The sequence below is a fragment of the Chanodichthys erythropterus genome, chromosome 10 (assembly GCF_024489055.1).
Source record: "Chanodichthys erythropterus isolate Z2021 chromosome 10, ASM2448905v1, whole genome shotgun sequence".
NCBI classification, from domain to species: domain Eukaryota; kingdom Metazoa; phylum Chordata; class Actinopteri; order Cypriniformes; family Xenocyprididae; genus Chanodichthys; species Chanodichthys erythropterus.
This window is the reverse complement of record NC_090230.1, coordinates 24,780,001-24,803,985: the sequence shown is the minus strand read 5'-3', so window position 1 is coordinate 24,803,985 and position 23,985 is coordinate 24,780,001. Positions and strand designations below refer to the sequence as shown.

Below are 23,985 nucleotides of genomic sequence, written 5' to 3'. Positions count from 1 at the left end.
ACTGTGTATTAATGTGAATGCAAATTTAAAAGCAGCATCCTTTACAAGAAATTTTCAAATGACATTTTCATATCCTCAAAAGCAAATGTCTAGTTTTGCAGTTTGTTAATTGTATAATTAGCCACAATGGTGCTTGATATAAATTTAAGCAATCTAAAATCAACCAACCATAGGTAGCCTATATGTTTTTGTCAAGCAGAAAGAAAAATGGATATGATATAAAGCATGACAATCGGTTGAGTTTGTGAGTCAAAGTGAAACCTTATCTGGAACAATATGCGGTTTCATTTGTTGGGTGGACGGACAGCTTGTGCATGTGTGTGCACATATGTTTGTGGGTGAAGTGTGTCTTTTCTTTTGCTAACATGAATATCATAGCCTGAATTCCACATCAAACAAAACAGATTTACAGTGAAATGATGTAGTGAATTCAGTTACACAGTATTTCATTTTCTGATTTTAGTTCACCTTTAAAAATATAGGATGCAGCAAAAAGACCATTTTAACTACCTGTGGCTTTCTGCCAACAAGAACAGTAAAATGCTGCATACAATAAAACATGTTTGCATCTCTTACATCACTGCGACCACAGCGAGTGTGTGCAGACTTAGGTGTCACATCCTGTTAGAGGAGAATTCACATGCAGCGACTGGTCACTCTGAGTATTCACATAAATTTTGAGTTATTGAACGGCTTGAAAAATGGTCCATGTGTTTGTTTTGTTCTGTTTGTGCTGGTTGTGTCTTGTTGGTAAGATAATCCCTTCAGTAATCAATCAAACTGATCAAACAATTAGTTCTCAGTCTGATTAACCATTTCTGTTTGTTCTTCAGGTGTGTTTGGTGTGGAGCCAGAGTCAGTGTCAGTGATGGAGGGAGATTCTGTCACTCTACACTCTGACACCGAAATACAAAAAGATGATCTGATACTATGGAGATTTGGAACTGAAGACTCTCCTATGGCTGAAGTCACCCAGATCATCTCTATATCTGGAAGTGCTGAAGGATTCAAAGACCGATTGCATTTGGACCCCCGGACTGGATCTCTCACTGTCAGGAACATCAGAACCAACCAGTCTGGAACTTATAAAGCACAGATCATTGGACGTAAGGTGTCAATGAAAATGTTCAATGTCACGGTTTATGGTGAGTTAATTAGTCAAGACTCACAAACACACAATCCAGTTGACTTTATTTGTGTTTGGCACTGATTTACAGATCTGTTGTCATATGTTGACTATATAGGAGTCCCACATTATGGCACTTGTCTGGAATAAGCATTTGATTAATATAAACTATAAATATGAATATAGTGTTAATTATAACACTATATAAATGACTAATATAATAAAAGTTGCCTGTAGTCATTTAAATTAATAGTTCTCTCAAAAATGAAAATTAGCCATTTGAAATTCTTTAGTGGAACAGATTTAGAGAAATTCAGCATTGCATTACTTGCTCACCAATGGATCCTCAGTAGTGAATGGGTGCTGTCAGAATGAGCATTAATGTAGATTATATTTACATTAAAATATTACATTACATATTTTTTTTGTGATGAAGTGTTGGGTTGGCCAAACCACAAACAGTTCTGTCTTTGCAAGGTTGAGTTGAATGTCCTTCATCCAGCCAGAAATGTGTGTCAGGCAGGCTGAGATGCAAGCAGATACGCTCAGATCCTCCAGAGAGGTAGAGTTGTGTATCATCAGCATAGCAGTGATAAGAAAAGCCATGTTTCCGAATGACAGATCCTAGTGATTACATGTAGATGGAGAACAGAAGTGGTCCAAGCACTGAGCCCTGAGGCACCCCATAGCTAGATGTTGTGCCGCACGTCCTGATATTGCTGAGTTAGATGCGTTCCTGGGTCAACATATTTTGTTGATCCTGGAACAACATTCTAGTCTGAAAATATAGTCTTAACCCTATTCCTACCCCTAAATCTAACCCTACCCATAAGTTATCCCAAAAATCAGAGGGAAATGATAGATGAATAACACTGATGTAGAAGCACCAATTCATGATTTTAAGCCTAAACTTGACATAATCTGTAAACTTGTCCCTCAAATCTGATTGGTTGATTTGAATGTTGTTCCTGGATCAACAAAAATGTTGACCCAGGAACATGTTGAACTCAGCAAAATCAGGTTTTGGATGTTGTGACTTCGACACTTCACCTCACACCTCCACGACACCCTGAAGGGTTATTAATTGGGTAATAATTGCGTTACTTTCTCAGTAGGGGTCATTTAAATGTCACACCTTTTAAAATCAAATCTCAGCAGTTGCTTCACCTTTGTTGGAAGATCAATCTACAAACAGTTATGAATTTGAAATAAGATATTGGTAAATCTCCATGCTGAAATAATGCTAAAATGAAATTACCATATTCACGCTAAGAATAGTTTGACTAACTTGGCTAGATCAGAAATTTGAATGTGAATATACAAGGTCCAAGATTGCAAGCAAACTGAACAATGATCACCATTATGGTGACTTCGAACAATTACAGTACTATACAATATGATTCCTTACAGTGGCATGATTAAACATGATTCACAGTAAAACAAGAGCAGTAAATTACTGTGATGTCAGCATCATTTTGCTGTTGATTTACAGTAATTCGTAAGAAAATGACCCAGCATGCATTAATTTCACTATAAATTTCTGACTACAGTAATTTATTGTAAAATAAATCTTGCAGTTGGTTTGATTTATACTGATTTTTCTAATCTTTTGTAGCTCATCTTCCTGTTCCTGTCATCACCAGAGACTGTTCATCATCATCATCATCATCATCATCATGTTCATTGATGTGTTCAGCTGTGAATGTGGGTCATGTGACTCTCTCCTGGTACAAAGGAAACAGTTTATTGTCCAGCATCAGTGTGTCTGATCTCAGCAGCACCGTCTCTTTACATCTGGAGGTGGAATATCAGGATAAAAACACCTACAGCTGTGTGCTGAACAATCCCATCAGCAACCAGACTCATCATCTCAACATCAGTGAACTCTGTCAGATACGTTCAGGTTATATTAGTTTTTATTTACTTAAGTCAGCAGCATATAGTAAGTCATTTTATTAGTCATGCTTATTGCTCTTTTATCTCCTCAGACTCTGACTGTATCTGCTGTTGTGATTCTACTAAAGCTGTGATCCAATTGGTCCTCTCTGCTCTGGTGGGCGTGGCTACTGTTGTTGTTTTGTGTTTTGACTTCACATCCAGAAGAGCTGAACAGAAAAGAAGAACTCAGAAATCAACATCAGTCAAACTCTGATTCTCTATTAAAACAACAATCATCTATTTTTTTTTTTTTTTTATCATTCTGATTTTGCTTCTCTTCCTCTTTCTGAGCATTTTGGATTATTTTTTTGTTTACAAAGGAATAAAATGTATTTTTATATGCACTGTTTAGAACTTAAGTATAGACAGTGTGTTTTGTGCTGAAAATAGCTTTTTCTAGGACACTGCTATAACTGAAGTCTGTATGAAGCCGTTCATCTCATGTGAGTGTCATATTATAAATCAAGTGTTCTTTACCTCATGTATAAGACCTTTTAAATGCAAAATAATTAAAGAATAGGCTATTAAACATAAAATACAAAATATCTGCATTTTAAAATGTCATGTGTCATTAATTCTCCAGTAGATTCAACAGTTAAAGGCTTGCAAAATATTGGTCAGTGCCAGTCATTAAATATGATTAATATTGCTGTTGGTACATGAGCAAGATTATAAGTGTTTATTTTTTTTTTTTTAATGACTAGCTATTTTTCAAGTAGGCTACCTATAGATGAGAACATAACGTACTAAATATAATAATGGCATCATGATTAAGCGTCATTACACAACAAATAATAATTGAGAATAATTACTGGCATTGTAATTTAATAACATTTTAAATTAAAGTGAGGCATCAAGTGGGCGGGGCCAGTCGTGATTTTCGCTCTCATTGGATTATGAATTCTTCAGAGCTGATCCTTGCGAAAGAACATCCACGCCTCAGTAATTCACCCGCGTGTCGAAACGCTGTTTGTTTAACCTGACTGCGGAATTAGCGGATCCGGGTGCAGCTTTTATTATAAGCCTGATATCATCACCATCATCGCCAGTGGAGCTGACATTGCCTTCTTCATTGATAACATCAAGGAGCTTTAATTTATTTCGTCCTTTGGTGTGCTACCTGAGGTGGATGTATCGCCAGGTGCTCGTGCTCGCGGTGTTCGCCGCTGTTCTATGCGGGTTTCCAGCATCATGCGCTCGTAATTTAAATTACAGACCAATCATTGGTAAGAATAAAAGTGAATCTTTGAGGAGGATTCAAGCGATTTCTTAACGGGTAAAGTAGTGCATGATGCTAAGATATTACATCTACTATTTTTGCAATGTCATGCGATTTATTTTTTTATTTATTTGTTATCTATCGGAGCATCTCTGCAGCTCCGTTGCTGGAACGTTCTCGTTTCTTCTAGATTATTTCAGTGCTTTGCCACGGCAACACGTAGGGGTTTAAACATATGGTTGGAGACCACCTAACCTTGCTGACAAAAAAAGAAAATGCTTAAACCAGTCAGTGGTTAGCTAGTCTCTTATCTTGTCTAAATTAGTCATGTTTGATGTTTTCGAGGGGTTGTGGGCTCTTGTGGTTGTTACACCAGCTGCTACAAACCAGCGTGACTTCGAGACGAGCAATATGCTCTGTTTTTTTCCTTTTCTTTCTCCTTCACTGGTTAAAATCCCATTCTATCTTTTGTGTTTCAGGAATTTTAGCTCAGGAAAACCTAGAGGACGACCCTCATGCACAGGGATCTTCTTATATAGCTGCATCATATGTGAAACACTTGGAGTCAGCTGGTGCCAGGGTTGTACCAATCCGGTATGTTTAACACAAGCAACATGCTATTAATAAAAATAAAAATAAAAGAATACACACAGATAAATATGTTTGTTTGCAGCATAAATCGCACAGATGAGGAGTATGAAAAACTATTCAGCGCAATAAACGGGTGAGTGTTTCTGAATAGTTTGCTGGCAGAAATGTTTTGTATGTAACTTGGGTAAAGTTGGTTTTATATTCGCACATTCGGACTTCTGATAAATTCAAACTTTCCAAAAAAATGTGCAATAAATTAATGTTTGCGAATTGTAAGCAGCGACATGATATCGACAAACCAACGATTGTCAATTTACAACATTTTTCACAGTCGATCAAAATAGGCAAGTATTGTTTTAATGGCATATTTTCTTGTGAATGTCCACTGAATGTCCAATGTAGTGTGATTAACAAGACTATTGAATACGGATGTCCGAATGTGCGAATATAAAACCAACTTTACCCAAGTTTCTAGCTTGAGCCAGAAAGAAAATAGTGCAGAGTGCTTTTTTTAATCTGTATTAGATTATCGTGATCTGATCTACATTCATTCAGCATTTGGTAACATTTCTTCCTCTTTTCATGCTCCCTGGGCATGGAACGAATTGCAAAAAATAACCGATATAAATACAGTTCCTCCTTTGAAGATCTATACCCCTGGTTTCACAGACAAGGCTTAAGATAGACTAAAATGCATATTGTAGCCGTTTTAACTGAAAGCAACTTTCATTGACATATCTTCAAGCATGTCAGCGCCATTGTTTTGTCTCAAGATGCACACCCGTGATGTTTTTCTCTAGGGCACGTTTATAAAAGCTACTTAAATTCCCTAATTGAGGCTTAATCCTGGCTTAGTCTAAGCCCTGTCTGTGAAACCAGGCCTTAAAGGTAAAGGAAAACATGTGCTTCTGGCTTAAAGGATTAGTTCACTTTCAAATGAAAATTAGCCCAAGCTTTACTCACCCTCAAGCCATCCTAGGTGTATATGACTTTCTTCTTTCTGATGAACACAATCGCAGAATATTAATAAATATCCTGATGCATCCGAGCTTTATAATATTAATATGTTGGAACTATGGTGTATGGTGGAACTAATCCTTTAACCAGGACTCTTTAGAAGAAGAGATTGTGTTATCTCAATGAGACGTTCCTGGATAAGTAATAGATAAATAAAACGTGAAGATGTGTTGGAACATGGTCTTTAGCTTGTCCAACTAGAGAACAGATACCATTTTACAAAACCACTTGTTTTTCAAACTGGATTTTCCAAAAGGGATGTGGGTTTTTGATTCACCTTTAATCTGCTGATTGTTTGTACCTGGTTAGTTTGTTGCTACCTGGAGGGAATGTGGACATTGAAAAGTCTCAGTTTACCAGAGTGGCGAAGATTTTCTATGAACTTGCAATAAAGGTATGTTAAAAAAAAAATTGTCATATGTGAAAAGTTGTATAAATTGATCTGAATGTTCTTTGAGGGTTCTTCTTTATGCTCTACAACAGGCTAATGATGCTTCGGATTATTTTCCGATCTGGGGCACCTGCCAGGGCCTCCAGCAGCTCACGGTTCTGACCAGCAACAAGAACTTGTTGACCCTGACCGACACCAAAGCAGTCGCCCTGCCATTGACCTTCAGCCCAGGTTGGTAACCCTGTGTTTTCCACCATATTGGAATGGCAAACTCTACAGCACTGTTGATAACATGTGGCAATTAATGGGTGGAAACATATAATAATGCATACTTCTATTGTATAAGTTATTATAAGTATATATGTTCACCCTGACAGCAACATAGTGTGGGCCATGGTCCGGTCCACATCTGGTCCGAGTGTAACCCACATGTACCAGATGTGGGCCAGATCTGAAACCCACTATGTTGCAGTCTGAAAAGTTGTTAACAAGATGATAAACTAGAGAACAATCACTGAACTAAACGTGCAACATGATGATGTGGCTAACTACTATACATTTGCAACACTTTTTCTATTCTTGTGCAATTTTCATGTTCTTCATTGGGCCTGTTCACACCTGGTATTAAGATGGGTTTTGGTCGATTGGATTACAAGTGGAAGGCACTTAAAACAGGCTCGAAACATTTTCAAACTTGCTGTTTAGGCCTAAGCGGGATCTAAAATGTTTTGAGCTTGTCCACTTTCGACCACTTTCAGAGGTAGTCGAAAACGCATTCAATCTGAATGCTTTCATAGTGTAAACTCTCAAGTGGTCGAACAATATAAAACATCGCCTACTAGTGTGGTCAAAAGTACCAACCATGATACTAAGTCAGGACTGAAATTTGAAAAAATGTGATGCTTTGAGCGCCGTTGAGCAGATTCGTAAACACCTCTGATTGGCCTTTTTGTTGAGGTGCTCATCAGACATGTCTGAATGGCTACAATGATCAATGCACGGGAGTGTTTGAAAGCATGCGGAAGTGTTTGAATTTGAAAGCAGGCATCTATCAGCAGACCGATTCACTGATACAAGCCTGCTTTCAAACACTTTTGAGTGTATCTGTGTAAGTGCGCGGTTAAGAGCCTCATTGATGACTATTAACAACGTTTTTGAAGCATCTTTGTAGCTAATCACAGACATATGTTGAGCGAGTAAACCATAATGGCCAATCAGAGGTGTTTACGAATCCACTCAACAGTGCTCAAAGTGTCACATTTTTAAAATTTCAGTACCAACTTTGGTACTTTTGGCAACACTACCGCCCACTCTCTGCCTACTGACCTAACAAGTAAACATTATGGGAAGTGCGCTAGCCAGACGGGATTTAAAATTTGTCAGCTGAAGACTCAAGTTTGGTTTGAAGATGAAAAATGTACAAAGCACAATGTTCGCTCAGCATTGCTGATTTAAAATGCACAATCACAGCGTTCAGCTGGTCTTGCGGCTGTCAGAGCAGAACTGAAAGCTGATGCTATCTGTATGTTCTTCTGTCATCACTGATCGCATTCATATATGTAAATTGTGCAAGCTTATTTCAGCCATTAGATGGAAGGATATAAAAAAGTCCATACATTTACCTGCCCACAGACCGTCCGCTCGAATAAATCAGGACAGAATTGGTTGAAAGTCTGTATTGAAAGACCGATATTTCTAACCACAGTTTGTGTTCTCTGGTTTACAATTTTTGTGCATCAGCTATAGTTAATGCTTGGTCAATGATTTCGATTGATTACAGGAGCCCAAAACAGCAGGTTGTTCAAAAAATTTCCAAAGGATGTTCTTCAGTCTCTGGCGGAAGAAAACATCACATCTAATTTTCACAGCTGGAGCTTGTCCATGCAGGTACCAATTTCATTTTTTTTAATGCATATGAGAATTATTGTCAGAAGTAATTTCACAATGCATAAAATGGAGCAACAGAACCAACATTAAAACCAGAAATGTTGACTTCTCTATTTCCCACAGTACTGCTTTTTGCATACTGATCAGTCATGATTTGCTCTTACAGAATTACAGTGGCAATGCCAAGCTGAAGCGTTTCTATCGAGTCCTGACCACAAACACAGACGGCAGGAAAGAGTTCATTTCCACCATGGAGGGTATGAATGTCGCTCTGTATATCACAGAGCGTCTCTTTGTGTGTGTATCTGTGTGATGTAACCCATCGTTCAACCAGTCTCATGGTCGGCTGATTCTCATTAAACTGATTTCACCCTAGTGGTGTAGTGTATGTGATACGCAGGTATACGCCATATACCCGCTAGAAAAGGTCAAGGATTTCTGCAAACCCACTTAAAAAAGCACAATGATATCTAACCATCCAATAAATCACAATAAGATATGTAGTTTGTTGCTTTTGACATGAAACAAAGTCTCATATTTCAAATTCTGCCCATTTTACTTCTAAGTAAATAAACATAAATACCATTTTGGCGCTTAATGTGACGTGACCGATCACAGTGCCTCAGTTGAAGAGAAGCGCATGTGAATTGATCATCTCCTCCACCTTAATACCGGTTACAGCGTGAAATAAACATGAATGAACATCTCATGGTATGTTAAAAGAAACAGTACAACTTACCGAAATCCGTATCATGCCTCATGTAATTGCTTTATCTGTGTTTTAACTGTGGAAAGACTATAATAACAGCTTGTAAACAATATCACACAATGTCACATTTAGGCTACCTCAGAACAAACATATTCAGTGATCATAAACTCAGCTAGAAAAATTAACTCGAGAGAGGAGCATTTAGCTAAATATATACACCATATTACATATTTTTATTCCATAGCCTATATAATGCATGTTTGAATAAATCCGTCAAGTTGGCAGCCACTATTTAAATGTTAATATTTCAAGAAAAACTAATTGGAGTAGAAATAATTTTAAAGTTAGTAGGCCTATTATAACTTTATTATTATAAAAATGTCCTTAAGTGTAATTTAAGTTTGTATTCAAATCAGTTCATTTTAACCTTCAATATTAATGTAGTAACAACTGATTCCCATGTATATTTTATGTAATTTTTTTTCTTTTGCCTGTACTGTGCCTGATATACAGTCCGTCCAAAATTACTGATATTGAATCGAATTGCAAGTTAGTGAATTGAAATGCGTAACTATGATGACAGACTGGCAATGGTGCAAAACAGGAAACAAAGTCCAAATAGGGTGATATTGTGACATACTGATAAGCCTCATCTTTCCATTATTGTTATAATAGTTGCAACTTGCAAATGTGCATTGAAAATTGCCAGTTGATAATAACCTATTCATATAACATCTAAGGCTAAATGTAGATCTTATCTGGCTGAGTTAGATGGTGATTGACACTAAACAGTAAAAAATCAGTCCATCTGTATATGACATTGGCTGTTAAAGTCTTGTGTTGCTTATAATAAATTGACATGTTGATAACACATAACATGTAGCCTAGATCAGATGCATACTATATACATTAGTGAGTGTGGTGGTGCTTATGGGGTGTCACTCAGGGACGGGTGAGTATGAGGCTGGGAGGGAAAAATTGCAAATTGCAAACTAGACTACACCACTGTTTCACCCATACTAACTGTTCTGTTTTACATTTTTAAGTACATATTGGTTTGTTCGCATTTTTAGCAAGTTTTTTTTTTTACATTTACATACTTGTCAGTGTATTATACACTGTAAACCCTAATGCTCAAAATACTTAATTCGTTTGAGTAGGACAAACTTAAATTAAACAAATTAGTTCAGTTAAATTAAGTTATGAGTATTTAAAACTTTTTTTTACTTTTGAGTTCACAGCACTGACATATTTCAAGTAAACTAAACTGTTTTAGTTGCAGCAGATTTCTAATTCCCAGCATGCTTTGCATCAGACTGTCTAAATGTTGAAATAAAGTGTTATTTTGTGTGTTTTTGCATAAGATTAACATAGGGAGACATAAATTAGTGTTTAATGTTGTTATGTTGGGATTGACAGGGGGTTCTGTTATGTTAGTTTTGTAGGGTTACCATTCTGGTGAAGAGTAGACCGTGTGGTTAGGTTGAGGATGGGCTGCAAAACTTTTAAGACCACATATACTGTATGTTGTTTGATTATATACATGCAAGTATATATTGACAGTCTCTTTGATAATTATAATAGCATGTGTTTTTTGCTAACAAACATCACATTCAAATCTTGGTTAAATGTTAATGTAAATTAACTATATGTACTTGAGTAGGGCGAGGCTGAGAACTGTGGGAGCGAAGGAATGCCAGTGATGTGATTGTTAATGAAAGACACCTGTGCACCACACTAGCATTGCTCCACTTCCATGGCTCTCGGCCCCGCCCCACTTGTCACAAAAAAAATTAAGTTCTATTAACTTAAAAAAAATAAGTTAGTTAACTTAAAACATTTAAGGAAACTTATTACCTCAAAACATTTGAGTATTCTGAACTTATTGAGTTTTACAGTGTATCCAAAAATGTTTGTTGAACCTCTGTTATATATCCTGTAGCGTCTCGATATCCCTTCTACGCTGTGCAGTGGCACCCAGAGAAAAGCCCGTTTGAGTGGATTGAGAAAGCTGGTATGGTGCACACCCTCTCAGCTATCAAAGCCACTTTCTACACTGCCCACTTCTTTGTTTCTGAAGGTTGGTTGTGTAAACCAGTTGCAATGTTAACTTTTACCCTTTTAATTTGACTTAACTTGGTGTTAAAATGTTTGTTCTGAAAACAGTCAACATTGAAGAGATTTTAAGCAGTATAGAGTCAGAAAATTTTCATTAACTTACTTTCTGATCACTGAATTTATGTGTTGTGTTTTTTTTAGCAATGAAAAACCATCATCGTTTTTCTTCGCAAATCGAAGAGGAAAAGGCTCTGATTTACAACTATCAGCCCGTCTTCAAAGGCCTGGACAGCATCTTCCTACAAAATTACTACTTCGATTAAGTGTTCAAGTCATTGCTTTTGGTATTCACCATGGCAAGGAAATTATTTTTAATTTTTTTATTTCTTTCCTCACACTTTGCCAAAATTTTATGTTTGGAATGCTGGGATGTATTTTAAAGTTCATGCTTCTAATGTTGCTCTTGATTGTAGATTCTGGATGTAGATGTGAAGTGTTCTAGAATCATCATGACTGAATGTATTAAAGCACTCATATCCAATTCAGAAGAATCTTCTCGTGCCATCGTTTAGAAGTTAAACTTTGTCATCTTTCACAAGGCTCACAAGCATGTGATGTTAAAATGTTCTATTACTTTATACATTTTAGGTTAAATAAAATGGATTTAAACTCTGTTTTTAACTGGTCAATTTATATGTAAAGTCCAGTAGGGGGCAGCAGTGACCGTTCAAACTTTATGGTGTGTTTACAAAATACCGAACAGGCCTTCTCAAAACATTTATTTATTTAGCTTTTTTTAAGAGATGGGATAACATAAAAATACCAGAAACAACGAGATCTAAATCTCCTTACAATCAGATACATAAAGCAGTTTGAGGTACAAAATCAAAATGGGAGAAGTGCAAATTTGCTAATAGCTCTCGTACCAGGACAGAACGGTACAAAACAGAAGCGTTCAACAGCGTTCTACACGGGCGTCAAACTCTCCTACGTCAAGGCTTATTAAAGAAACAAAAATGCATGTACGTTATATAGAGCGTTCTGGAGTACTAACCATTTAAATCTGTTTAACATGAACTGTTCACATTTGCTAAATTGTGTACAATCAATCAGTTTGACCCCCGACATGTGCATAGACTTATATACAATGTTTCATGCACTTAAGATGAGTAAATAATAGGCTTTTTTTTATCTATTGTGACGAATAGACTGTACCATAAACAGGATAACCACCATGAAGATAGCTAATTTAACACTTTTTTTGATCACCGTTTTCTTTTGCTTTTAAAAACACTGAAAACATGTAGAAAACAAAGAAATCGTTACCTAGCGCCATTCGACACATTTCTATATTAAAGATTCTTTTGTAAGAAGAATCTTGTTATGCTTTGGATGCCGTTGGTGCTGAGCAACGTTAAAGGTGCAATATATATATTTAAAAAAACTTAACAAATAGCGACATTAATCCAGTACGGAGCAGCCATTCCGATCGATGCGCAATAAAAGAGCAAGGCAGGTAGGCGTCCATCCAGCATTCAGCATGTAAAAACACAATATGCAGCCTGCGTAACAGTAAATACTTGCATTAAAATAAGTAAAATTGAGAATGACTGATTATAGTGTATTATTAGAGATACACTGACTACATCTTCAAGAAAACAACAAAAAAAATCCTTGGTACAATCTTTTTCTCTGTCTTCAAGTACACTAGTGTTTTTCTGTAATTCACCCAAAAATGAACATTCATTTAATCACCTTCATGTCGTTCCAAACCTGTATGTCATTTTTCTATGAAATTACATTTTAAAGGTGCAGTGTGTAAAATTTAAGAGGATCTATTGACAGAAATGCAATAAAATATACATAGGTCTTTATTTACCACTGAAAACAAACATAATGAACAGTTTTATTACCTTAGAATGAGCCATTTCTCTCATACACCATGAGTCCCCCTAAAGCCCGAAACACACCAAGCCAACGGCGACGAACTACTGGCAATGAAAGCAAATTGCGGGGTTGGCTCAAGTCGGCAGCGTCTGGGTCCAAAGTTGCCCAAACCGATGCTTGACAGCAAAGTAGCACATCCATTCTGCACCTGCGCAAGAAGAAATGCCTTTCGTGCCAGCAGATGGCAGTAGCTGAACAGCCAATCAGAATGATTAAATAGCTCAACTGATTGACAGCTCTGACACTGATTCAATGTCGATTAACAAAAACTTGGTGTTCCGGCTTTACATATCAAGTTGCCATTTTGCGCTGGCATGTTTCTACAATAGCCCCAAATGGACTGCTTTACAGAGTGTGCTTCATCACTAATTTCTTATTTTTAGAGGCACTTTGTATTGTCACTATGCTGAATACGAAGTAGTAATAGTAGTAGTCGTCATCCGGTTTATTACAAGCAGACTATTCTTGTGTCCAAAGTTAGCCTGACACACCAAACTGACCACTGACGGCAAAGTAGCACATCTGTTCTGCGCCTGCGTTAGATGAAATGCCTTTCTGAACCAGTAGGTGGCAGTAGCTGAACAGCCAATTAGAATGATCAGATGGCCGACAAACTGATGCCGATTCAACATGTTGATTCGGCCGAAAAAAGCAGACGAGGACAAACTTCAGCTGATAGCGCAGAACACACTGAGAAAACTTAGTCGGCCGACTAACAAAAACTGCCCAACGGCCGACCGTCAGCTTGGTGTGTTCCTGCCTTTAGACGATGACATCTTTGTCTCATGTCGGCCACCGTAGCTTCTCTTTCTCAGGGGTTTTCAACCTTTTAGGACACATGCCCCCCTACATTTATCTAATATTACTAGCGGTTTGCAACCTCACTGCTAGATGACGCTAAAATTTACACACTGCACCTTTAAGAACCTTTATGTAGTTATTTCCATACAATTTTTTTTTTTTTTTTAAATAGAGATCGCGTCAGGTTCGCTGCCATTGGTCATCGGACTAGTAAAAAACTACAGGATGACTTCAGAAGTCTTGTAATACAGCACACAATAAACCAAATATTCAACTTTTTTAGAACTAGATATGGTCACTATGAACCGTTGTTGTATGGAAATACTAGTGGGGGTTTTTTTCCACAGAAAAATGAACCGTTTGGAACAACATGCGGTTGAAAACGAAATATTTCATGTTTAGGAGTGAACTATTGCTTTAACAGTGCAAGAACAATTACCTAATAACATTTTAAACATGATTGTTTGACACATTCGATTTAAATAAATTCCAATGGTTAGCTCCTGCACTGAATATTGTCCCATATCACACAAGTCGCATTTTAAAGCACTTTAGTCCGCTTGAATTTAGTGATGCAGATAAAGAAAAACGTCATACAAGCCAAAAGACATCACATTTTAAACAGCAGATGTTTCGAAAAAGCTTGAAAATATTTTCTGCCTCCATAGTCATTAATGCGATGCTGCTTTCCCATGCCTCATGTTTCAATGGATTAAAGGTGAGTATCTTCCTCTTGGTTGTCTTCCTCGTCTTTCCCGGGCTTATTGACGAGCACTTGCCAACCGCTTCCTCCGTCCCCGCCCACCGTCACACCATTGGCGCTGTGTTTCTTCTCCTGCATCTCTGATTGGCTGTCGCTGGTTACGTCCAGTGTGGGGTTGTCATGGCAACCGTTCTCCACAAAGTGGAGCTCTTCGCCTCGCGACTTGAGACAAGACATAAACCAGATGAGACAAACCAAAAAACAAGATAAATAGTTAATTAATCTGAACCCAAAACGTCACTCAGAGAATGTTGAGGTTAGTAATTCGAGCATTTGAGTTACATTATTAATTATCAAGCTCAATATTGACTCGATTACCACAGAACATTTTGACTCGTAACGTTACCTCAGTGTTTTTTATTTATTCTTTAACTAAACACCATTGTCGATACGACCTACCATGTTCTTGAGTTTGGGTAAACGACGCTGCCAGCAGATATAGATGATTCCAGAAGCAATAATGAGCACACACACCGATCCGATGATCACGAGAACCACAAACAGCTTCCCGTAGTCGCTGCGGGTCTGACTGGGCCTCGAGTGGCACGTGTTTACCGTTGAATAATTCTGTATTCCAATCTGAGAAAATCCATTTGAATTATTTATTATGCATATTTGTTCATGCTACGTAAATCGTTCACAACCTTCAATATTTTAATTAAAAGGATCATTATTATTTGGTGCATTTCAGTCCCACCTCATAGAGACCTCTTCTGATTTCCCCCAGCATTGATAGGACTTCTTTTGGGGCTATGATTTCTTCACATTAGGAACAGAAAATTAGACAAAAATATTATAAATGTTTATGAAAGGAAGTAAATCAAATGAAGAATTACTCAATCAAAAGAGGAAAATAAAGTTTTCAAGGAAAATTTAGGACCATAAATAGTTTTTGCATTGTGACATGCTTTCATAACAATTAAGCACAAATTCTCTGTATTGAAATCTAAATTTTAATATGATTATAACATTGAATTACAACAAATACTACTGTTTCATATTAATACTAAATTTAAATAAATTACTTTATTACAATAATATCAATTGAGGCCACAATGTCATAAAAATGCTGCTAAAATGTCAATGCACAACATCCTAATTGTACAGGCTTTATTTTCTTTGAGCAAAATATAATTTCTCATTTAATTATTTTGATTTTGCAATGTAATATGACCTCTGATGGGCTTTGTAAGATATGACATCTAACTAATGCACTGAACAGAGATGTGTGAGATAAAACATGCTATTTTTATCCTTTATATAGAGCATGAAATTAAAAGCTTACAAATTACGAACACCTCTCATCTAAACCATAAACATGACAAATCTAACCACAGAGGCTGTGAATAAGTGTGTGTGTGTGTGTGTGTGTGTGTGTGTGTTACCCTGCTCGCTGGCTAAGGCCATCAGGAGCTGGTGGTCCTGCTGTGTGGGTTTGCTGAGGAAAATGAGCCAGGAGCCTTGTGGGATGTTCATCTTTCGGGAGAAAGTGTTTTCCAGCATCTCCAAGAGTCTGTCGCCACTCTCCATACGAAACTCATCCTGTGAGAGACACAAAAAGAATAGAATGAAAAAAACGGAGCAATACGGGGATGTAAAAATCTGTACTTTTTCATATCTCATGCTGAATATTTGCTCTCAGTTGTAAGCACATACTAAATCAGTTTGTTTTATTATTTTTTTTTAATTTAAATAAATGCTTACAAAGACATATTCCTTAGAATATGAAGAGAGAAAAAAGAAAAATTGCATGGAAAAAATACTTGGATTTTTTTAAATGTCTTTTACATTGTATTGTATGGAGGGATTTAAAAAATTAATGAAAATTTTTATTTAATTTTGATTCAATAAAAAAGCAAATATTCATATGTAAAATAAAACAACATAAAATATAACATAGGACAAAATAGAATAACATGAAAATGTTTAAGACATGCAATGTTGCAAAAAAAAAAAGCATAAAATGGTAACATAAATGTGCACCAAATTTAAAATAAATAATAAAATGCATCTGATCATAAAATGGTGTAATAAATATATAATAATAATAAAGTAAAATGTGAGCATAATTAAGGGGTAAATTGTATTTATGTAAATACAAAAACAGAAAATACACCTTGAAATGTTAAATAGTGAACAAAATCAAATAAATATTTACTTCAAGACATGCAATGTTGCAAACAATAAATACAATAAAAAGGAAACATAAATGTGCACAAAATTTATGTAAAAATTCAATTAATTTCAGTGTAATATAGTGGACAAAAAGGAAAAAAACGAAATGATTAAGTACATCATAAAATGTTGTAATCGATCAAAAGTATAGTAAAATCTGAGCATAGACAGGGTGTAAATTATGTAAGTGAAAAAAAATGACATGAAATTTGTCAGAAATTACACGTTGAAATGTAAGATAGCGGAAAAAATAATTATATGAAGTACTTTAAAGGTACAATATGTAACAATTTTGGCCGCTAGAGGTCGCTAGAAGCATATTTAAACAAAGGCATAGCTTGATGACGCCAAGTTTTAGAGCGGAATCTTGGGACATGTGGTCTCCACTTCAACGGACGGTGCAAAAGAATAGGGATAGGACTCGGGAACAAATCATGTTCATGGATGAGGTTATTTAGTATGAAGCAGAGCAGGACCAAGTGTTGTGGAGCTGAACAAGGCTGCTGGAGCGATTGTGCAACACACTCCTCACGAGCAGCGGGACTTTATGACACAGTCGCTGGCGCTGCTTCCGCTTTTCCAATCATGAGTATGAGGTAACACAGCTCTGTTTATCATATTAAATACATTTTAGATGTTATAACGTTACTCTTTGCGTTTGCTCGGCGGCTGCTGTGAGACACTGTTACACACTGCAGTAAGATAGATCGATTTTACAATATCATATTAAATATTGGATGGCTTGTGTTGATAAATGACATTCAATTAATTTTAAAACATATTGTATGATGGAGAAAATTATGTATTACTGTTAATACAAATAATTATGTCTATTAAAATGTGTAATATATTAAAGCGTCTTTGGTGTTTCCATGGTTTCTACAAAATAAAACCGGAAACCGAGGGTTAACGCGGGTATGACGCAAATTGACAGGCGACTCCTCACACGTCCCATAGCCTTGGTTAAAATTGCAATTTTCTCATGATTTACAAATAATTGAAAACATTTGGGATATTGTAAGTACTCAAGTGAACAAAATATATAACACTGGCCTAGTGGTTTTTGGATATTTCAACGCAAAAATCTTACATATTGCACCTTTAAGGCATCATAGAATGTTGCAAAAAAAAAGAAATGCAATAAAATATAGTATAAATGTGCACAAAATGTATGTAAAAATGAAAATCTTCTCAATGTAACAGTGGACAAAATAAGAAAAAACTAAATGGTTAAGTGCATCATAAAATGGTGTAATCAAATAATTTTAAGGTAAAAAAATTGTGTTTTTGTAAAGAAACATACATATGAAATTACACATTGAAATGTAATATAGAAAACAAAATTAAATGTGATGATATAAAGAAATACTTATTGATGATATAGTAGAAATGAAAAGTAACTTAAAATATGACTTGAAATGAAATGAGGCCAAATCATGCTCTGTTTCTCCAGTATCCGAATCAGGAGCTTACAGATAGATGACCCACCTAAAAACTGGTTTGCTTTGTTAGTGAAACTCAGTAACAGACTTCCTCTAGTCAGAAACAGACACATATCAGACAGGCTACAGAAATCAGAATCAGTTTTTTTCAGGCCATTCACAGCAAGCGCTGAGTCATTCAGACAGAGAGACTGTGTGCGCCTCGCTGAGAGCTCTCGTCCTGTGGGCTGTATTGGTTTCTGATCAATCGCTCTGCAGTGCTGCTCGGGTTCAAAATGCTCCATCGCAGGAGACGTTGACGGTTTAGCGCACAGCTGTCAGAGAGCCAGTGGGGGGAAAGTTCTTTGCCATCATGCTGCAATTACGTGGCACTAGAGTGTTACCGTGGCAACAGACAACTGGCTGCTTCTACGCTGGCAAGAATGTGTATGTGCCAGTGATGTGTGTGATAGTAAAGATGTAAAAGAAAGGATCATCACAAAATCTTTTTAGACAGCAGTAAGATTCAATGGAGAGCAAAAGGACATATGCTTAAGTCTCAGATGTATCTCCTGAGCAAAAGAATGTGGTAATTGTATATGTCTCCTCTAGAGTCTCAGATTTTAACAATGTATCAAACTGTACACTAATCTGAGTCAGAGACAGTGTTGCCATCATTAAATAAAAATAAAATACTTTTAATAAAACTATATACTAAAATGAGGGAATGAATTAGCACAGTGCAGCCACAATTTACTTAAATGAGGAAATTAGTACAACATGGCCACAATTTACTAAAAAGAGGGAACTAATTAGCACAACACGGCTGTGATTTACTAAAACAAGGAAACAAATTAGTACAACACAGCCACAATTTACTAAAACGAGGAAACGAATTAGCACAACGCGGCTACGATTTACTAAAACAAGGGAACGAATTAGTAAAACACGGCCACGATTTACTAAAACAAGGAAACAAATTAGTACAACACGGCCACGATTTACTAAAACGAGGGAACGAATTAGCAAATCGCAGCTACGATTTACTAAAACAAGGGAACGAATTAGCACAACGCGGCTGTGATTTACTAAAACAAGGGAACGAATTAGCACAACGCGGCTGTGATTTACTAAAACAAGGGAACAAATTAGCACAACGCGGCTACGATTTACTAAAACAAGGGAACGAATTAGCACAACGCAGCTGTGATTTACTAAAACAAGGGAACGAATAAGTACAACGCAGCCACAATTTATTAAAACGAGGGAAGGAATTAGCAAATCGCAGCTACGATTTACTAAAACAAGGAAACAAATTAGTACAACGCGGCTGCAATTTACTAAAACAAGGGAACGAATTAGCACAACGCGGCCGTGATTTACTAAAACGAGGGAACGAATTAGCACAACGCAGCTGCAATTTACTAAAACGAGGGAACGAATTAGCACAACGCGGCCGTGATTTACTAAAACGAGGGAACGAATTAGCACAATGCGCCTGTGATTTACTAAAATGAGGGAACGAATTAGCACAACGCGGCCGTGATGTACTAAAACGAGGGAGCGAATTAGCACAACGTGGCCAAGATTTACTAAAACAAGGGAACGGATTAGCACAACACGCCACGATTTACTAAAATGAGGGAATGAATTAGTACAACGCGGCTGCGATTTACTAAAACGGAACGAATTAGCACAACGCGGCTGCAATTTACTAAAACGAGGGAACGAATTAGCACAACGCGGCCGCGATTTACTAAAACGAGGGAACGAATTAGCACAACGTGGCCAAGATTTACTAAAACAAGGGAACGGATTAGCACAACACGCCACGATTTACTAAAAATGAGGGAATTAATTAGTACAATGCGGCTGCGATTTACTAAAATGGAACGAATTACAACAATGCGGCCACGATTTATTAAAATGAGGGAATGCCTAAGATAGCTTTCATATTGGGAGATATTTGCTTGCATCAGGGAGCCGCTTTCAAAATGCGGGGTATTGAAATCGTGTTTGAATGCGCACTCGGGTTTGCGCATACTCTGAATAGGGAGCCGTGGTGCTGAGCACACATTCTACAAAAGACATTTGTCAGACACTTAGGCTCTGTTGTGCAATGAATCCTCCGCCATGGTCTTGTCAGTCATCTCATCACGTGATCTGTGAACTCTGATTCCTGCTGCACCACGTACGACTCTGCAGCTCATGTTTGATGAGCTGGATGGGTTTGAAGCGACCATTATCCAACTGAATTAAATGGTTTTTATTTCTATAAAAAGCAAAACGACTATTCTATCCTAATTTCACCCTCACACTCTGTCATGGCAATATCGCGAGACAGCTTTTCAAATCGACAAGAAATCTCGTCACACCCCTAATACATTCAGACATGGTGGACCAAAACACTTTATGCCAGTTTGGATGTCAAATATCATTGGTACCACTTTTTTCATGCCATTCTGTCATCTTCCTTTTTAGATGAAATAACCTCTGTGCAAGAACGCTCGCCTCTGTGTGTGTGTTTTGCAGTGCCACTAACTAGTACATAAGATTAAGAATCACATTTTTCTTTGTTCTTCACTATAAAAGCCAGAGAGCGTGAGGATTGTTCAGGCTGCTAATAAAACAAATGTTCTCTGAGCTCACAGCGTGTGTCATTGTTTGTGCTGAGCGTCGTTAGTTGTGCAGTCAGCATGTTTCCGAGACAGAGATCTTCCTGCGCCATTCAGCATTTCTGCTGCAGTATGTGAAATGAGGGTCTGAACAGAACATACACCTTAATTAAGAGCAGTTATCTAAAATCAGAATAGATTTTTATGACAAAAATGTGCTCATACAAGAACAATGCATGGTACATTGGGTTAGGGTTAGCAAGAGTTTTCTGGGCGAGTTTTTGTTACAAAAAAGGGACTTACACAGTCAAAGTTATCCGTCATGTTGAGTATAACGTAGCCCTTTCCTGCGAGGTTGCTCCAGTCAACACAAATCACCTGCACAAAATGAGAAAAAAGAGGGTGTAACAGCCACTTTATTGCACTGAATTGTTGTGGTTTGCCGAAACCCTCACTGACAACTTGCCGCGCTGCCTGGAGAACAAATCTTTAAAAGCATTACTCTTCCAACTCATTCAGATAAATCAATCGTAAAATAATTTCCATCAAAACACGACATACTTTATCCAAACAAACAACTGGGGATTTTATACAAAGAACCACCTGTAGAATTCAAACATATTTTGTCAACATTTTTTTTTACATATTTTGTAAAGGAAAATGACACATAAAAACTTAAATTAAAACTATTAATCCAGTAATTTAAATAAAGCTGAATAAAATAAAATCTAAATATTAGATTAGAGAAAAAGTTAGATGAAAATTAGAAATATTACCTTGGCAACTAAGTGAAATAAGTTTATTAAAGTATCTAACCTACAACTGAATTCTGAAGGTCTTGAGCAGTTTCTCTGCTTCAAGGAAAATATTACCGTTATGATATTTAAGCAAACTGACTGTTAGGGCCCTATAATACACCCGGCGCAATGCGACGCAAGGCGCAGCGCAAGTGTGTTTGCTAGTTTGCGTCCGCCGAATATTTAGTAAATGCATTTGCGCCAGTTAGTGCGCCCGTGGGCGTGCTGGTCTAAAAAAGAGGTGTGTTCAGGCGCATTGCCGGCGCACTGCTATTTTAAGGAGCTGAAAATAGACTGCGCCATAGACCAACTCAAACCTGGTCTAAAGTCTACAGTCAATGGCGCAATATTTTTTTGTTAGAGCGCGTTGGTAGAAACTGCACCTCTGGGCGCGTTGACTTTGCTTATTACACACAGGGATGCGCATCACACAAACATGCCAAATATTAAAAACAAAAGGATTACAGTGTAAAAGAATATTTTTGTGTAGGCTACATAAATATAAAAATTTAATGATGAATAGTCATTGCGTGTATTAGAATTAGGATACCTATTTTCAATTCAGCCTATTGCTACTTATAATGATGAACGAAATTGGCTAATTAATTGAACAATCGTGCCAATACACACACATATATATTAACTGACTCATCGCGCGGAGCTATTTGAAAGCCTGCATTTGCAAGCCCGCTTTAACTTTGCGCATGAGCAGATCGGTTTCTTCGCTTGAAAAGCCTATCAGCTTTTCTGCCAACAAATTTCGCCATGTAAATATCAATCCGCCATGGCGCGAGCGCATCTCGCTCTTAAAGGGAATGGGAGATGACACTCTGACTGGTTTATTGAACGTTACGCCCATTACTCATTAAGAGAATAGGGACAACCCATTTCAAAAATGCGCCCCGGCACACGGACCGTTTTTCCGTCGTTAAAATAGCAAAAGTGGATTTGGCACTTTGCGTTCACTTTGAACTAAATTAGTGCTCAGTTAACTGGTATCTTCTGTCACTGAGTACCTGTTCGGCCTCCTGGGACAGCTCTGAGTCGTGAAGCTCCGTTTCTGCAAGATATTCGGTGCCGCCGTGACGAAGCTCCGCCCCCCCCTCGTCCTCTGTTGTGGTGAGCGGCGCCCCCTGCCAGGAGGTTTCGGTGAAGACCACGGGTGGCAGATCTGAAGCGGGGGAGGATGAGGGCCCGGTCGTGAGCGGCGTGAGGTACCGCCAGTTGTTGTTTTCCTCCTCATCCGGTTCAGTGGGGAAAACCACCATCGCTTCTTCATCCTCCTCTTCCTCAGAATCATCCTGATGTGATTCGTCAGGCTGCAGGGGCTCCCGGCTGGGCAGGGTCCCGATTTCAGGAGCTGTGGGCACTTGAGTGACTGCACGGCCCTTCTCGTCATCAAACGGGTCCAGGCGTTTGTCAGGCCCAGCTGTGGCCTCTTGTTGGTTCTGACGGGCGAGTCCAAGGGCAGTGGGCGTTGCTGTGGCTGTGGATTGGGCGTGGTCTTCAACACCTGCTCTTGACGGCCCGGGTGAGGGGTGGAGGGGGAAGCCGCTAGATTCTGAATCACTCTCCCATTGCTCTGGGTCCACGGGCTCAGCCGTAGGGATGTAGAACAAAGAAGAGGAGTTTGTCTCACTGGGCTTTGGGCTCAGAGAAACTGGTGAAGATGGCGGTTCTGGAGATGAAGGGCTGTAATCTGATTAAAAGAAAGCAAACATGTCAGAAACATAAACATAAACTCTGTATGTGTAGTATACTGTACAATTGCCAGACTCTGCTACTCCAAATCATGCTTACATTGTACTATGATGTGCCACAGTATTGCTGGTTGTAGTATGGTATGATTAAAGTGGAATTTTGTACAGTAAATTATATTGCAAGTATAGTAGGCATACAGGGACTGACGAATATTGCCTTTTTATGACTTATACTGGTCATTTTAATTTTTAAGTGTCTGATAGGCAATAATTATTATTTTTATTTATGCTGTTAGACTGCAGTAATAAAAGCATTTTAAAGCATTATAGATATTTAATAACGTTAAATATTATAATAATATTAAACATTAAAATAAGTGTTTTCATTTATAAATAGTATTAAATATATGTCTGTTGTTGTTATTTATGCCATTATATTGGTGTAAAGTTGTTTTGTGATTTAAATGGTTGAAAATTTATTTTCATCTTTGTATTTGCTTATGTCTACACATTTCTCCCTTAAAAATTCATAGGCTGTTTATCGGTAGACTTAATATTACAAACTGATAGGCCCGATAATTGTAAATATCGGTAAAAATATCAGTCCATCTCAAGTGGGATACAGTATAGTCGAAGTCTTGTATAATATAGCAAAGTATGCTATAGCATATAAAAGCATGTTATAGTATTGCACAGCATAGTAAACAGGATAACAGGATAGTTTATTGTGTAGTACAGGATTACAAAAATACTGACTAAGAAAATGTTTTCACAGTATAGTATAGTAGGATGTGGTGTAGTAAGATCTGACAGGAGTACACTGTCTTATT

The 23,985-nt window shown here is 37.4% G+C and overlaps 3 protein-coding genes across 3 annotated transcripts in view; 2 read left to right on the top strand and 1 right to left on the bottom strand.

Moving 5' to 3' along the window:
- The first annotated feature begins 635 nt into the window (after positions 1 to 635).
- LOC137028028 (CD48 antigen-like) lies at positions 636 to 4,877 on the top strand. Its single transcript, XM_067396727.1, has 5 exons — positions 636 to 750; positions 834 to 1,145; positions 2,742 to 3,029; positions 3,115 to 3,507; positions 4,763 to 4,877. Exons 1-4 carry the CDS (start codon positions 702 to 704, stop codon positions 3,276 to 3,278), a joined length of 813 nt encoding a protein of 270 aa, XP_067252828.1. The 5' UTR covers positions 636 to 701; the 3' UTR covers positions 3,279 to 3,507; positions 4,763 to 4,877.
- Positions 3,957 to 11,590, top strand: zgc:171566. The gene is made up of 9 exons (XM_067396725.1): positions 3,957 to 4,290; positions 4,763 to 4,877; positions 4,957 to 5,007; positions 6,201 to 6,285; positions 6,375 to 6,513; positions 8,063 to 8,169; positions 8,336 to 8,426; positions 10,821 to 10,958; positions 11,138 to 11,590. The coding sequence occupies exons 1-9, from the start codon at positions 4,194 to 4,196 to the stop codon at positions 11,257 to 11,259; spliced, it is 945 nt and encodes a 314-aa protein (XP_067252826.1). The 5' UTR covers positions 3,957 to 4,193; the 3' UTR covers positions 11,260 to 11,590.
- A 2,635-nt stretch (positions 11,591 to 14,225) lies between these two features.
- Positions 14,226 to 23,985, bottom strand: part of podxl2 (podocalyxin-like 2) — a 20,069-nt gene continuing 10,309 nt past the window's right edge. Inside the window, exons 4-10 of the mRNA XM_067398850.1 lie at positions 22,870 to 23,154; positions 22,472 to 22,833; positions 20,962 to 21,036; positions 15,833 to 15,989; positions 15,145 to 15,206; positions 14,847 to 15,026; positions 14,226 to 14,609 (exon numbers count right to left, since the gene is read on the bottom strand). Of these exons, the coding sequence (XP_067254951.1) occupies positions 14,397 to 14,609; positions 14,847 to 15,026; positions 15,145 to 15,206; positions 15,833 to 15,989; positions 20,962 to 21,036; positions 22,472 to 22,833; positions 22,870 to 23,154 (1,334 nt within the window). The 3' untranslated portion in view covers positions 14,226 to 14,396. The remainder of the gene's footprint in view (positions 14,610 to 14,846; positions 15,027 to 15,144; positions 15,207 to 15,832; positions 15,990 to 20,961; positions 21,037 to 22,471; positions 22,834 to 22,869; positions 23,155 to 23,985) is intronic.